We start from the raw sequence: 15591 nt of genomic DNA, 5'->3' as shown, positions 1-15591 counted from the left end.
TCCTTATCCTCTAACTCTGCAACTAATACTGGGGTTCCATAGGGCTCTGCTCTCTCTCTTCCTTCTGTATACTGTTCTCATATTTATGAAAGTATCCCTAAGAGCTCCTTGAAAATACTTACTCAATACAGAGATTAGGTTGATTAATGACTTATCTCGCACGAATTCACTCCACTCACTCTGCTGCATCCTCTATAAATACCACCCATCCAGTGTTCATCTGAACAGGCCTTAATTATTCCTTTACCCTCTGTTAAATTCATTGAAACACATGCAGTAACTACACAATATCCCTTCACAGTTCAACTTCAAACCACAGAACAAATTTCTCCTCTTCCTCATTTATCCCCTCTATTACTACTGCCCTCTGAAACAGTCTCCCATCATGTGTGTTTCCCACAGCTCTTGAAACTAAATGTAAATGAGCAAGTTCCTTCTTACCCGCCCATGGTACTAATGTACTATAGGTTACTCAACCTCTTTGTGTATGGAGTTAGCATAAATTCTAATATAATTTTATTGATTACAATATGCTCCATTCCTCCTCTTCATTTAACAAATCTTGCAGTGCTTAAGTATTCTGAGCTTCAAGTTCTTTCATAACTAATGTCTTGAATACTAATCTCCTGTCATTCTTTAGTGGGACTAAGATAATTTCAACTTCATTAGTACAAAAATACAGTTCTGTCTTATTTCTTGCAAGAAAAATCTCACTTTACCTCCTTTTATGAACATTTCTGTAGTGCAGTCATAAGGACAATATGACATTTATTCTTTGGTAGAAAAGACTTGGGTTCAAATCCTGTTCAGGACATGAAGAACATTTTAAGGACTTTTAGCTGGGTTTTACTCCCAGGAAACTTAGGTTCTTTATCTTTCCATAAAACATGCAAAATGACTAAAGAACATTTGTAGTTGGTAGACATTATATATTGACCTCATAGCCTTATTTATTTTAGCCATCATCCTATCTGTATGCATTACATCATAAGCCTTTTTACCTTCCAAAAAACTGTCCTTTGCTATTTACACACCTTCATGCACCTGTACTTTCAACTGTAGACTACTTTAGACCACAGAAACTTCAAAAATTCTAATTGCTATCTAGAAGAGAGTAATCTGTTCACTTGATGACTTCTCTGTGACTCACAGGCTTGCTCCACTTTTTCTCACAGACTTTTTGTTTTGCCCTATATATTTAGAGGTATTTTCATGGGTGTTATTCTGCTGAATTGGCTTTTATCATTCCTTCATTTTTCTCTAAGTCTACTAAAACATAAGCACTTGGCAGACAACATATATTCACAGCTCAACTTCCAGCCTACTAATTCTAGTAGGAACCAACTACTTGTCCTCCTCTCTTTCATTCCATGTACCTCTCTCTCCTCTGGAAGAGCCATCTTTACATAGTGTCCCAAAGATAACCTCAGTTTTCTTAACCACCTGCACATATAGGTTTTGTGACTTGTGTGAAATTGATATTAAAAAAAAAAAGAGATGTGGAGATTTTGTTCTGTATTTACCATAAAATGCTTGTGCAATAATAATCTGATTGAGGTTCATTTTATTATCACTGTTCTCAACATTTTGATCATATCAGCATTATCTTTAGGAATGCATATAGACTTCATATCAGTAATCATATACTAATGGTAAGCTGATGGGAAGGAGGCAGGATTCTTACAATCATTTTAGGTAATGATACTTTGCATGTAAACTAACTGAAGAATTCATAACAATAAAAAATGAAAAAATATATAATTTAATAAAATAACAGTGAATACTTACATACCCATAAGTTAATCAATTACCCTATTGTTGGTACCTGCAGTAGTGGTGCTTTTTTTTTTTTAACTGATTTTATGTCAGCTGTGTTCAGTTAAGACCTAAAGTTTCAAGAGAGCATTTTGTAATATTAAATGGAAACATAAATTTGCAGAATTAGCTTGGGCTCCTAACATAGGATAAATTATATTATATGTAGATAGTTATACTATTGTACATTGCTCACTGTTATTAAATAGCAGTGTATAAATAAGTTATTACCCAGAAAGGGTAAGTGACTTCAAAGAAACTGTTGGTATTGTTAGTTTAAATGTATACGCCAAGAGTTTTTATGAGCTCCTGAAGATAATGTTGATATAGTCAATGATATGTTGAGAACAGTGCTAGTAAAATGAACCTTAATCTCAGCCACTTTGTTCTTTGTCTATAGGTCATTTAGTATGAATGCAGAACAGTGACCTCATTCTCTTTCAAAGAAAATAGATGACAGTTATCTTTAAAAATGTATAAAAGTCAATTTTATAATGAAATTCATTAGGCTCACTTGTGAGTTGCAGAATTGCCTTTCCAGAGTTCATTTGAATATTTGAAATCATTAGATATCATTGATTCCCTGAGGAGGGAAAAGTCTGACTGTCACCTCCTTGTGGTGTCCTATGGATGATCTAATGACAGCAGCATTTCTTTTCTCCTGTCATGGAGACAAATTTCAGTGATTATACCTATGCTACCACGTACGGGACAACCGACGTGACTCTTGATTTCGAAATGATCTCAGAGTTGAGAAATGAGCAAATCATTCCACCTATTATAAGAAATATTAATATCATCCAATGTAATTTAAATGGTATCGTTACTCCAGCAAGCAAAGAAAAACTAAATGAACTATTACTATTAGCTGACAAACATGATTCTGATATTAGCTGCATCCAGGAAACCAAACTTCTACAAACCAGCAGACTAAACATTAAAAACTATGATATCATACAACAAGATAGGCCTACTGACCAAAATGGAGGAGGGCTTTTGACACTAATCCGAAACTTGTCGTATAAAGTTGTTGAACTAGACATAGTAATAGATGAAACTGAAATACAAGGAATCTAAATACTGGAACCAAGTAAAAAAGCCATTAAACATATTCAATTGTTATCATCCTCCTGACAAACCTGGACCAAATCTTTCCAGCCTATCCCATCTTGTTGAAGAAAACTCTATTATCTTACGAGACATGAATATCAAACACCTGTTATGGGGTTCTGAGGAAATAAACCCAAGAGGAGAAAACCTGAGTAATTTCTTAGACAAAACAGGACTAATAACTCTCAACAGTGGAGAATCCATATATTTGTCTCATTCTTATGGTACAGAAGATGCCCTAGATATTACTGCGGTGTCTCCAGATCTTCATGACAAAGCTGTTTGGTCTGTTTTGGAACCAGTAGGAAGCAATCATACCCCAATGTTAATCAATCTGAACCCAAAAATGACTAGACCCACCCAAAAAAAGAAAATGGAAGAATACTATCCTAAATGCAGCAAAAAACAGTATCCCAAAGGGCTACAGGAGAAAAGTTATTTCAGACTACACAAAGGTTCACCAGGAACTTGCCAGTAAAATAACTAAATGAAATGAATTATTTAACATCTTAAAAATTGGAAGCTCTCCAGAAATCAGGATCGAGTACAACAAGATGAATGCTGAAATTAAACAAAAATATAATATCTTACAAAGAACTAGGCGGCAAGAATTTTGCCACAACTTAAATCCGAACACTTCAAATACCAAACTTTGGAAACTGATTGCTAATTTACAAAGAGAACTATCAAAGATAAGTGAGACTAACACGCTAAAAGATCCAGGTGGAAATATCAAAATTGGTGACAGAGAGATCGCAAATACCTTTGCCTTTCATTTTCAAAATATAAGCAAACTAGAGATGAATATTAGTTAGGAAAGACCATCAAATATCAAACAGGCTCAACAGCAGAAAAATGCTGCAAATTCCCCAAAAAATAAAAACAAATTATTCTGGGATCCATTTACAATCTCTGAATTGAGAGATTCCTTGGAGAAACTAAATATAAATAAATCATGTGGATCAGATAACATACAAGGAATTATGATTAAACATCTTCCTTCCCTAGCCCTAGATTGGCTACTTCGTCTATACAACAATAGCCTAAAGCAAGGAAAAGCTCCAAAAGACTGAAGACAGCCACAATCATACCAATCTTAAAGCCTAACAACCCTCAAGACCAACCAGGAAGTTATAGACCAATTTCACTGACTGCAATTCCAGGCAAATTGATGGAAAAAATGATACTCCAATGTTTAAATTACTATCTAAGCAAAAATAGTATACTACCACATTTTCAGGCTGCCTTTAGAAGAAATCACTCAACAACTGATCAACTTTTCAACTTAACCCAGACAATTCAAGATAACTTCCAGACCTAACCTACCAAATCCACCTTTGCAGCTTTTATAGATTTTAGCAATGCCTTTGACATGGTGTGGAGGCAGAAACTCTTTTCTAAACCTTGTCATATTGGAATAGAAGGGAAAGTTCTAAACTGAATCTATGACTTTCTAAGAAATAGAACAATTTGAATTAGAATAAATAATACCTTTTCCAAGAAAGTGAAAATAAGGCAGGGACTCCCTCAAGGCAGCATTTTGAGTCCACTCCTTTTTTCCATCTACTTAAACAACTTAAATAAAAATATAAATAAAGAAACAAAGCTAGTTATGTTTGCTGATGATTTGGTCCTATTCTCAGCTCACAACAATCTAGAAACAGCAGCAGGCCACTTAAACAAAGCAACTGAAAGTTTATTTATATATTGTGAAAACCAAAAAATCAAAATTAACCCTGCTAAATCAGAAATTTGTGTATTTACCATTAGTAACCACCTCAGAAAGTGGAGACCAAAGATTAAGCTAAACAGTCAACTAATTACATTTAATGAAAACCCCAAATACCTTGGAGTTACTCTGGATCCATCACTAAGCTTCAATAAACACATCAACAATGTTGCAGTCAGAGCAAAAAGAAGACTAAATATCATGAAAAGTATCTCAGGTAAAGAGTGGGGAGCCAATGCTAAAACCTTAAAAGTCACCTACACCTCTATTATCCGATTTTGTTATCCCATAATGGAATATGCTTCGCCTATCTGGATGCAAACATCACAAACCAGTTTAGACAAACTTATAAAAATTCAGAAAAATGCAGCTAGAATCATATGTGAACTAAGGAATACAACTCCTGGAAAAATAGTGGAATTTGAATCCAACCTCGTTCCTTTAAAAATTAGGTGGCAAGAAAATCTTACTAAATTTGTAAAAAAGAGAGCCAATCTTGCACATCATAGAACAAGTCAACTTTTTAAAAATTGGCAACCAACGAACAGAATAAAGAAAAAATCAACAATGCATCATGGAAAATAAAATTCCCTTGGATTGTCCAAACAAAATAGCCAACTACCTAGCATTTCCTCCAAATCAAGACAGGAAAAATATAGTTATCAATTTTGAAATAGGGAAACATGAGAAAAAAAGCCTAGAAAACCATGAAATCTTGAGATCATTAGTTCTTTCAAAAAATAATGGCATGGACCTGATTCAATACAGATCTACACACAGATGGCTCCAAAAATCCAAATGGCAATTCTGGGAGTGGAGTACTCATCTATGGCTCTCAAAATATAGAACTGAAAACAACTAACAGTATTTGATGCAACTCATACCATGCAAAATTAATAGCCATTAACACAGCACTGTTTGGATAAACAAAACCCAAAGGAATTTATATTTTTTACAGATTCCTTAGCAGTCCTTCAAGCTATTAAGAACTGCTACACCAGCCATCAAGAAATACTTAGAGATATAACAAAAAACATAAACAAACTATATAAGGATTCCGAAATAATTTTCCAATGGATTCCATTCCATGTGGGATTAAAGGGAAATGAAACTGCTGATGAAGTAGCAAAAATGGCTGCAACATTAAGTGATACTACAGATTTTGATCTTTTTAAAACCACTCCAAAAGAAACATAAAAAGAACGATTCTCCAGGACATGACTCACCACTGGTATTCAGCAGAAAAACCAGGACCTACCATCAACTCCAAGTTTAATCGCTGTGCCACTACCATGATCTCTCACCTCAAGACCAGCCACACAAGACCAATCAAGTTTAGCAATGGCATAAAAGTCTTCCCCATCTGCAAAATCTGTAACCTCGAGGAAGCATCGCCAATGCATTTACTAAATTGTATGAATATTTCCAAATGTGAACTTTATAACAACCCAGAAAAGGTGCTATATAAAATACATGAATTCGACCTCTATGATCTGGTGTAATAATACCATGGGATAATAAATAAATAATAAGATTTCATTGATTCCCTGAGCTGTCTGTTTGTTCTGGATAACTGTTTTTAGTTTTTGACACATCACAAAATTGCTCTTTGACTAAAATAAACTTATTATAGCTTTAGCATGCAGAATTACATTAAGATTGATTTCATGTCTACACATTTACAGAACTTGAATTATAGCTCTCTGCATTAAAAAAAAAAAAAAAAAAAAAAAATTCATGTTGTGGTACATGCTTAGTTTTAAAAAATGGGAATAAAATGTCAAATATATTTATGAATATGTATGCTTTTTTCTTCACAAAAAATAACCTTATGTTTATAATATTGAAAGGGTATCATGGAAAAATTTAGGAGACATGCCCAGAGAAGAAGCTATGAAGCAATACATTGAAAAAATGGGTGCCATTGATCCTAGTTGGAATGCAGAGGTATGATATTTTTGGTATAGTGATCTCTCAGTTATCTGACCTTCAGTTAACTGAACCTTTAACTAACCAACTCTTGAATGAGTCGGTGTATCATCCAACTTCTGGTACAACACCATATAACTTCAGTTAACTAACCAACCAACAAATTAATTTCTTGCTCTGATCAGATAATTGAGGGATTTACTGCATTTGTCAATAAACTGTTAGTAATAATTTGCAAAGTTTAGTATAATATATTGAAATTGAATTTTTAGTATATTTGATATTCACAGTAACTGTGAATATCTAGTATACTAAACTTCGTGGTATGTGCTGTAGGATAACTGTACCATTAGGTAAAATTCTTATTTCTGCTAGCAGAAAATTTTGCTCATTAAATTAAGGCTGGATTTTTTTTTTATTTCCTCGTTCTTTACATCATGCTTCTTGATCAGTTTATATATATGGTTTCATCCCTTTTTTATTGTATTCCCTGGCATGAGAGATCATTTTTCTTGATCTTCCACCCATCAAATTGTTGTTTGATATTTTGATTATTTGATTTTTTTTTGTTAACTTTTTCCTAACCTAGAAGGTCAAGAAGAAGTTAAAAAAAAATCTTAATATTAATTTAAATATCTGCATATAGTTGTTAGAAAATACATATGAAAGACGGTTGCTCTGAAGTAAAATAGTAGAAGAGGAGGTAAATAAAGAAAACTTTGTGAATTTGGAGTCAAACTATATTTAGCAGCACTGTTTTCAAGATGCTCAAAGTAAAATTGGGGGGTATGGTTATTGCCATTCTTAAGGAACAGTAGTCATGGATATATCTATAGAAAAAGCATGAAGTAAAAACTCGATATCTGTGACAGAAATGAAAATTGATGAAAATTGTTTTTGATGAAATTGTTCTCTTCTGCATGGAATCAAGAAGTTTTAGAGACACTACAATATATGATGACTGGATGCATCACTTTTTTCCCCCCCTCAACTTATGAATAAAGTATAGCTGTTAGAAATTGCAAGTTTTGAGTATTTTGAGGCGAAAACAAATGAGACATGAAACAAGTAGGAAAAAATGCATTTCTCAACAGTTTCAGATGTGCATTCTCCTTCTGTAGCATTTAGTAGAGATTCTCTCTTCTGTCTCTCTCTCCCGTGCCCTATCCCATCGACAGTTTCTTGTAGTGATATTCACAAGTCATTTCAAATTCAGGAATGTAATGATGCACTGAATATTTGAGGTCTAGTTTAGTGTTTTGCATTTTACTTGTTATTACATAGGTATTGTAATGAGCTATTATGAGAGCTAATTATCGAAAAGGGATGAAAATATGATCAAGATTTTTCAAGACGTAATTATTTTTACTTCATAGTATGATGTTTCTGGAATATGAATAGCAAATTATAAGTATATAGCTTACAGTTTATTAAGCATATATGTGTTGTACAAGTATCTAAAAAAATAAATAAAATGTATATGCAAATTTTTAATAAAAATTTATATATCATATAAATAAAAAAAAAGTTTTATATACTAAATATCTTAGCAACAGACATAGTGAAAATGTATATTTCATTAAATAACCGAGCTTATTTACATACTAGGTAAATGTGTAAAAAAAAAAAAACAGCTGAATATTACAAATTTTTAAATGTAGTGCATCTGTATGTCACACGTCCCTGTTAATAAGGTACCAGTATTTGGTACTGTTATATTTCAAAATATGGTTCTCAGTAATGATTCAATTCTTTGACAAATTAAGGAATTGTGTGTTTATAGGAAAAGAAGTGAATAAGTCATTTTTATAGTTTATGCTCAGATGAAAGTAACTATATAATAAAAACCAGTCAAATCCTGATGATACTGATTATACTAAATATAATACTAAATTTGTTGAAAAGTTGTTATGCCTCACTTTATTAAAAGAACATCTGTGCTGTGAACATATATAATGCAATTAAATAAGATTTTTAAAAAAATTAATATTTCTACAATTAATTTGTGTCATAACTGCTGATGGCACAACAGTAATGAAAAGTGAAAGAAATTGTGTACAAAATTTGTTTAAAACTTTGTACACCATTGTCCAAGCAAAAAACTGGCATGGTGAAATTTTTTACTTTCATTATATTGTTCATCAAGAGGAGGTGCTCATCAGCAAAACTGTCATTAAGCATATGGATGATATGGAATTAAGAACAGGAAGAGTTATGAATGCAGTTAACATAAGTATTGTGTTACGAAATATATTTAATGCATTATGGAGAAGAATGATGAAAAGTATAATGTATTGCTTAATTATAATCACATAAGATGGTTAACTTTTGATGCTAGCGTTTGGCGTCTTTGTGAAGTACATTGGAATGTAATTATAAAGATTTAGTGTAAAAATTGCAAAACAGTGTTGTGGGTCTTAATATTATTTTAAAGACTATTTACCAAAGTTGAGTTCCATAAATAAGCAAGTAACTTGACAATAATTGATGCAATGTTTATATTGATTAATTTAAAAATATCTAATAGAACCTTGAACAAATATTAAAAATAAAATTACTGATTATTTGGAATCTTTAAACACTAAACTGAATGCAAGATTTCAAAAACTTGATTTTTTAGATCTGTTTTTTTTTTTTTTTTCATAACATGTCCTTTTCAAGAAATGGATGTGGAAAGTTTTGAATCATTACACAACAGACTATCCTCATTTTCTGCTTTTTCACTTCTACCTGAACATATGCAAAATTTTCCTTAATGAAAATTTGTAATGATGATACATTGAAAAATTTTTACAAAGATAAAAACTACACAATAGTATCATTTTGGATGGATCTGTATAACAATTAAAGTGAATATAAAGAATTAGCTACAGTACCACTACTTCTTTTATTGATATGATGGGTTTCTGAAAAGTAAGGTAACATATTTTTTTTTCTTAATAATGGTAAAAGGGAATGAGATAAGACACCGTGGACAGGCAGACCTGTTAATAGCGTGCAAAAAGGCCATCATTGCAGTGTGGCACACACTGCAATGACTGATAATCTCACGGCTAAGATGGTGGCTACTGTGTGAGGGTGGTCCAAAACAAGTGGCATTTACCGTGAACTGGTTGCTATGTATGGTGAAAAGCTGATGTCAAAGAAGCAGGTGTGTCTTTGTTGCAATCAATTTAAAGTGGTTCCTGGTGACAGTGAAGATCAACATCAGGTGCAAGCCTTTATCAAGCAAGACAAGACAACATTTTGCACATTGAGGGCATTGTTCTTGAAGATCAGCAAGTGAAACTTGTGAAATTGCACAAGTGGTGAACTTGAGTAAGTCCACTGTTTACGAAATTGTTCATGATGTCCTTGACTTTCTAAAGGTGTGTCCTGCTGGATGCTCTGACAATTATCAGAGGAGCACAAGGCAACATGCATGGGAATGTGGCTGGAGAATCTCTTGTGATACAGTAACAAAGGATTTTCTCACTTGCCTAATTACAGGAAATGAAACGTTCATCATGGAATCTTGTTTGTATTCTGGAGTTCATCACCTTACCCTGGAATACAAACAACATTCCATGACCTGGAAACATCTTCAATCTCCTGTGCGCATAAAATTTAAAACAGTTCCCACTGTCCGAAAAGTTAGGGCCACTGTGTTCTGAGATCACCAAGGGGTTCTGTTGGACTTCTTGCCGAAGGGAGGAACAGAGCTTTACTGTACGTGTGTAGAGGCTTAAGTGCTGTGAGGACATCATGTTGGAGGCTTAATGGATTTTTTACAAAACTCAAAAAGAATTAAAATAGAATTTAATACTTCCTATATTTCGTCCAAGTCACTAGGACATCTACGGGGATTACAAAAACAATTAATGTAACATATACACAAATAACAAACAATACTAAGCCCAACCACGTGGGTGACACTAAAGTCCTATCTAGGTAGAGCGCCCTCTAAGGGCAGTAGTAGGTTGCCCGGAATGTTCCCACTTTACATTCCAGGCCACCTACTACTACTGCCCTTAGAGGGCGCTCTACCTAGATAGGACTTTAGTGTCACCCACGTGGTTGGGCTTAGTATTGTTTGTTATTTGTGTATATGTTACATTAATTGTTTTTGTAATCCCCGTAGATGTCCTAGTGACTAGGACGAAATATAGGAAGTATTAAATTCTATTTTAATTCTTTTTGAGTTTTGTAAAAAATCCATTAAGCCTCCAACATGAGAGCTTTACTGTGCAACATTGGACAAAGCGAAAGGACTCCTGACAAGCGGCATAATTTTTGTACACAGCAATGCTACTTCACGTACTCTGCACACCACTTGTGAGTGGTTGTGCTGTAATCATTGGGAAATTCTGCCACATCCCTCCTACAGCCCAGACTTGACACCTTCAGACTTTCATTTGTTCGACTCCCTCCAGAAACACCTTTCCAGAAGGCATTTCACGGCACATGAAGAAGTTCATCAGGTGATGTGATGTTGGTTACTGGTTGTGGGCACGAACTTCTTCAGTACTACTGGTATTGATAAACTGATCTATCATTGGGATAAGTGCATCAGTAAATTTGGAGACTTTTGTGGAGAAGTAGTGCACGTTCATTTATTTATTGTATAATTTTAACTTACTATTATTAAATATCCTTGAGAAAAAAAGTGTTGTCTTTTCGGAAACTCCATCATACCAACAACAATAACAGTTTAATGTGAGTGAGCTTTTAATGCATTTCATTTTATTAAAAATAAATAAATAAATATCGGAACCAATTCACTAACAAGAACTTGATGACAGCAATGAAACTAACATTGGAATCTATAGAACCAAAAAAAAAAAAAATTTCTGTTTGAAAAATTATTAAAGTAAATAAATGTAATTTATTTTAATAAAAACATGTTTTGGAGTAACATGTTTTGTTATTATATGGTTTTGTTACATTTACCATTTAATTTTAGTAAATTCTCATTTTTTTACATGTTCGTAGATCCTTATTGCTATACATAAGGTTACCTGAAGCTTAAAAACCAAAACAAAGTTTATTACTATACAACCCATGTAATTATTAATAACAATTCTATAATTATTATTATTATTATTGTTTCGGGCAACTCCAAGAAGTCGACAGACTCATCGAAGGAGGCCCTAACATCATGTCAAGAACAACTATAAAACATTGACACAGTATCTATCGTACCTTGCCTTGAACTCATTCACGGTCGTAGCACCCACAACAGACTCTGGAAGCTTATTCCACTCATTCACCACTCTCCAAGTAAAAAACCTAGCTCTAACTCCCTTTTCAACCACGCTCTTGCCCAGCTTCCATGCATGGCCCCTAGTCCTCCCACCACCAGTCATATTTTCAAAAATATCTTCTGGATCAATCTTATAGCAACCCTTCAGTAATTTGAATGTCTCAATCATATCACCCCTCCTTCGCCTATCGTCCAATCTCTGCAACCCACAAATCTTCAACCGATTCACATAAGGTTCATTCCACAGACCTTCTATCATCTTGGTCACTTGTCTCTGGATCCTCTCCACTTCCTCCCCATCACGAAGAAACCCTGGTGCCCATAACTGGGCACAGTAGTCCAGATGGGGTCTTATCAAAGCTTGATACAGAGGAACAACAACTTGTTTGTCTCTGCATGTTAAAGTATTTTTCAGAAGCCAAGTGATTTGATGAGCTGATTTAGTCACTTTTGCAATGTGCCCCCCTAAACTTCAATTCGCTATCCACCAACACTCCCAAATCCCTGGCCTCATCAATCTCCTGGAGTACGGTTCCACCAATGTAATATACTGCTGCTATTCTTTTCACCCCAAAGTGCATAACCTTGAATTTTAAACACATTAAATTGACATCCATTTTTCCTAGCCCACTCCTCCAAACTATCCAAATCATCCTGTAAAATTTTGACATCCTGTGCACTCACAATTGCTCTACCCAACTTTGCATCATCAGCAAACAAGTGAACACTTCCTCTCAAATCCTTTCCTGTTTCATTGATGAACAAATTGAAAAGCAGTGGTCCAAGAACAGAGCCCTGCGGCACACCACTAGTCACAAGCCATCTTTTAGACTCCACTCCTGCATAAACCACTCTCTGGTATCTCTCCTTCAACCGCCCTCCTATCCATCTCACCAACCCTATATTCATTCCCATATGTTGCAGTTTACGGATTAGAATTCCATGTGGTATCCTGTCAAAGGCCTTGGCAAGGTCCAGTAGTATCACTGTAAACCCATTACCCCTATCCAGTTCAGCCGTCACTGTGTTATAAAACGTGAGCAAGTTACTGAGGCATGATCTACCCTTCACAAAACCATGTTGTCCCCCATACAATATCCCATTTTCATCTATCCAATCCTGTATTCTTTTCTTGACTAATTTCTCTAAGACCTTGACAATGATTCCTGATATGCTAATCGGTCGGTAATTTACAACAGCAGTCTTGGGACCACCTTTATGCAGTGGAACTATTTTCCCCTCTTTCCACCCCTCGGGACTAACCCAGACCCGAGACTCAAATTAAACAAAATGGTCAAGGGTATTGACAATTCTTTAGCTGCTTCTTGTACCACAAGAGCTGGTATACCATCCAATCCCACGGATGTATTGACATTGAGGTTATGCAATAGACTACTCACCTCCACTTCATTCACCACAATTCCCATATAATCTACTGGTTTATTCGTTTCTGCAATGTCACCACCTGGATGATGTATACTTGCAAAGTGCTCACTCAGTAATTCAACTATATCAACTGATTCAGTTACCTCCCTACCATTGGCATTCTTTAAAATCATTCTGCCATGTACATTTTTCCTTTTACTTGCTACATATCTAAAAAACTGTTTAGGATTCTCTTTAACCTACATGGCCAATGTTCTTTCGTAATCCTTTTTTGCTTTTCTTACCACACTCGTTACCCTTCTAGCCTGCGCTTTATACTGTTCATGTGCCTGCCGGTCACCTTTCTCCTTAAATTCCCTCCATAGTTGTTTCTTTTTTTGCAGCTCAAGCTGAATGGTGTTATTTATTCATTTAACCCCTACTTGATTTATTATTTGGACTCTAGGTATACAGTCAGCCATTGCTTCATGCAAACACTTCTTAACCTCCAATGCTCTATCAACTTCTAGCCCTTGCAGTTGTACATGCCATGGCACTGAACCAATCAAACTCCTAAGCTTGTCATACTTTCCAGCCCAATAATTCCACATGTACCCTGTCTTAATTGAAAATTCCACACCTTTAGCCACCTCCCAAGTCAAGACCCTATGATCACTCTCACCAATTGGTGGCAACGTGGTCATATTTGTTACAGCCAAATCCTCAGATGTAATTACTAGGTCAAGCACTCTCTGATCCCTAGTATTTTCCATTACATGCTATCGCAGATAGTTATCCCTCAATAACCGCATAAAATCCAATTCCTTCCTCCCGTGTGTCCTCTCCTCACTCCAATCAATGCGACCATAGTTGAAATCTCCCATAATAATTACCCTCCTTCCACTCATTTCTTCTATTTGCTTGTGCATACTGTCACCACCATCCTTTTCATCACCTGGTCTATAGCAGCACTCAATTGTATATTTAGTTCTGCTAGCCACAATCTCACACCAAATGGCCTCAAATGTGTTCTTTTCTCTATCCTGCAATTCATCTTCTATTCTCCTTGTTTGTAGCTCATCAGCTATCATCAACAATACTCCTCCCCCCATTTTATTCTCCCTGTCATTCCTGAACACACTATACCCATCACATTCAATCCGACTAGCTATATCATCTACAGTCAGCCATGATTCACTAATACCAATAACCTGTGGTCTGGAAGTGCCAACCATGGCCAAAAACTCTTCTTTCTTGTTCCTAATACTCCTAGCATTAGTGTACATGAATTTAAGACCCCCATTAGCCCCAACCCTACCTTGATGCCATATATTAACTATCCCACTCTGATTTGTTGTCCTTATTTGCTCGGGCATATTATATTCATTCAACTGTTTCCCTAAGGACTGTATATCTACCCCCCCCCCCCTTTAATAAATCTAGTTTCCCTGAATTTGCACATCCATTACATTCAGCAACACTTTCTCAAGTCTCCTTACACCGTAACCATTCAAATGCAAGCCATCCATCTTATATAGATTCTTTCGCCCATCGAACTCACTCCACAAATTCCACACCACTCGTCATACATAACCCACGCATAAATTCATTCGCTATGGCCCCCCTTTTAAACATTTCACTGTCATACCATGGCAAAAGACTAATCATTCTAACTCTCACACTTTTTTCTTTTGCTACCTCAAACAATTCATTCAGGTCTTCTATCATTTCCATTTTATCTCCTTTCAAATCATTCATACCTGCCACAACAATCATTTCTTTCGCACTTTCCTTTTGCTCTCTAATAGACTCAGTTACATCCTTTATGGTCGCACCAGGTTGGTACGATTTTGTCAAATTCTCTACTAACACACCTCGTACTAACGAGTCTCCAGACAGCACTCTATCCTTCATTTTGTTCATGTTCACACTCATATGCCTATTTTTCCTGTCATACTTTTTATTATTGGTTGGTTCATTCAGTCGACTTTTGCTCATACGCTCTAGCTGCTGTTTTGCCCTTTGTATCGCACCATTCAACAACGCGATCTCACTCATTGCATCTATCTCATCTTTTTTATTCTCTGTAAAGCCATTAATACTATCATTCACACTCTTACAATTCTCTGGTACAACCTCGCCGTTTCTTGTCATATCCCTATTTTCTTCATTCTGAAGTTTGACAAAAATATCACACTCACGATTCAAAATACACTTCAATTCCTCATTCTCCCTACATTTTCTACACACATTCACTCCTTTATTATCATCTAACCACACTCTGACCGCACTCTGCAAAGCGTACATTTCGCAGATAGTACACTGAATCATCTCCTTTACATTACCGTTCTTGAAAGAAGAGATGGCGAACCATCATTACTGGCCGACATTTTCCTTCGTA

At 35.2% G+C, this 15591-nt stretch overlaps 1 protein-coding gene across 1 annotated transcript in view; it reads left to right on the top strand.

Moving 5' to 3' along the window:
- LOC150110698 (acyl-CoA-binding domain-containing protein 6-like) overlaps positions 1 to 15591 on the top strand; it is a 124658-nt gene that overhangs the window by 21282 nt on the left and 87785 nt on the right. The window contains exon 3 of the mRNA XM_090395812.1: positions 6505 to 6601. Within this exon, the coding sequence (XP_090251938.1) occupies positions 6505 to 6601 (97 nt within the window). The remainder of the gene's footprint in view (positions 1 to 6504; positions 6602 to 15591) is intronic.

This window comes from Typopeltis vanoorti, chromosome 1, assembly GCF_054136105.1.
Source record: "Typopeltis vanoorti isolate ZY-2024b chromosome 1, IOZ_Tvanoo_1.0, whole genome shotgun sequence".
In the NCBI taxonomy this organism is placed as follows: domain Eukaryota; kingdom Metazoa; phylum Arthropoda; class Arachnida; order Uropygi; family Thelyphonidae; genus Typopeltis; species Typopeltis vanoorti.
Note: the sequence above shows the minus strand (reverse complement) of the source record. Positions and strands in the feature narration are given on the sequence as shown.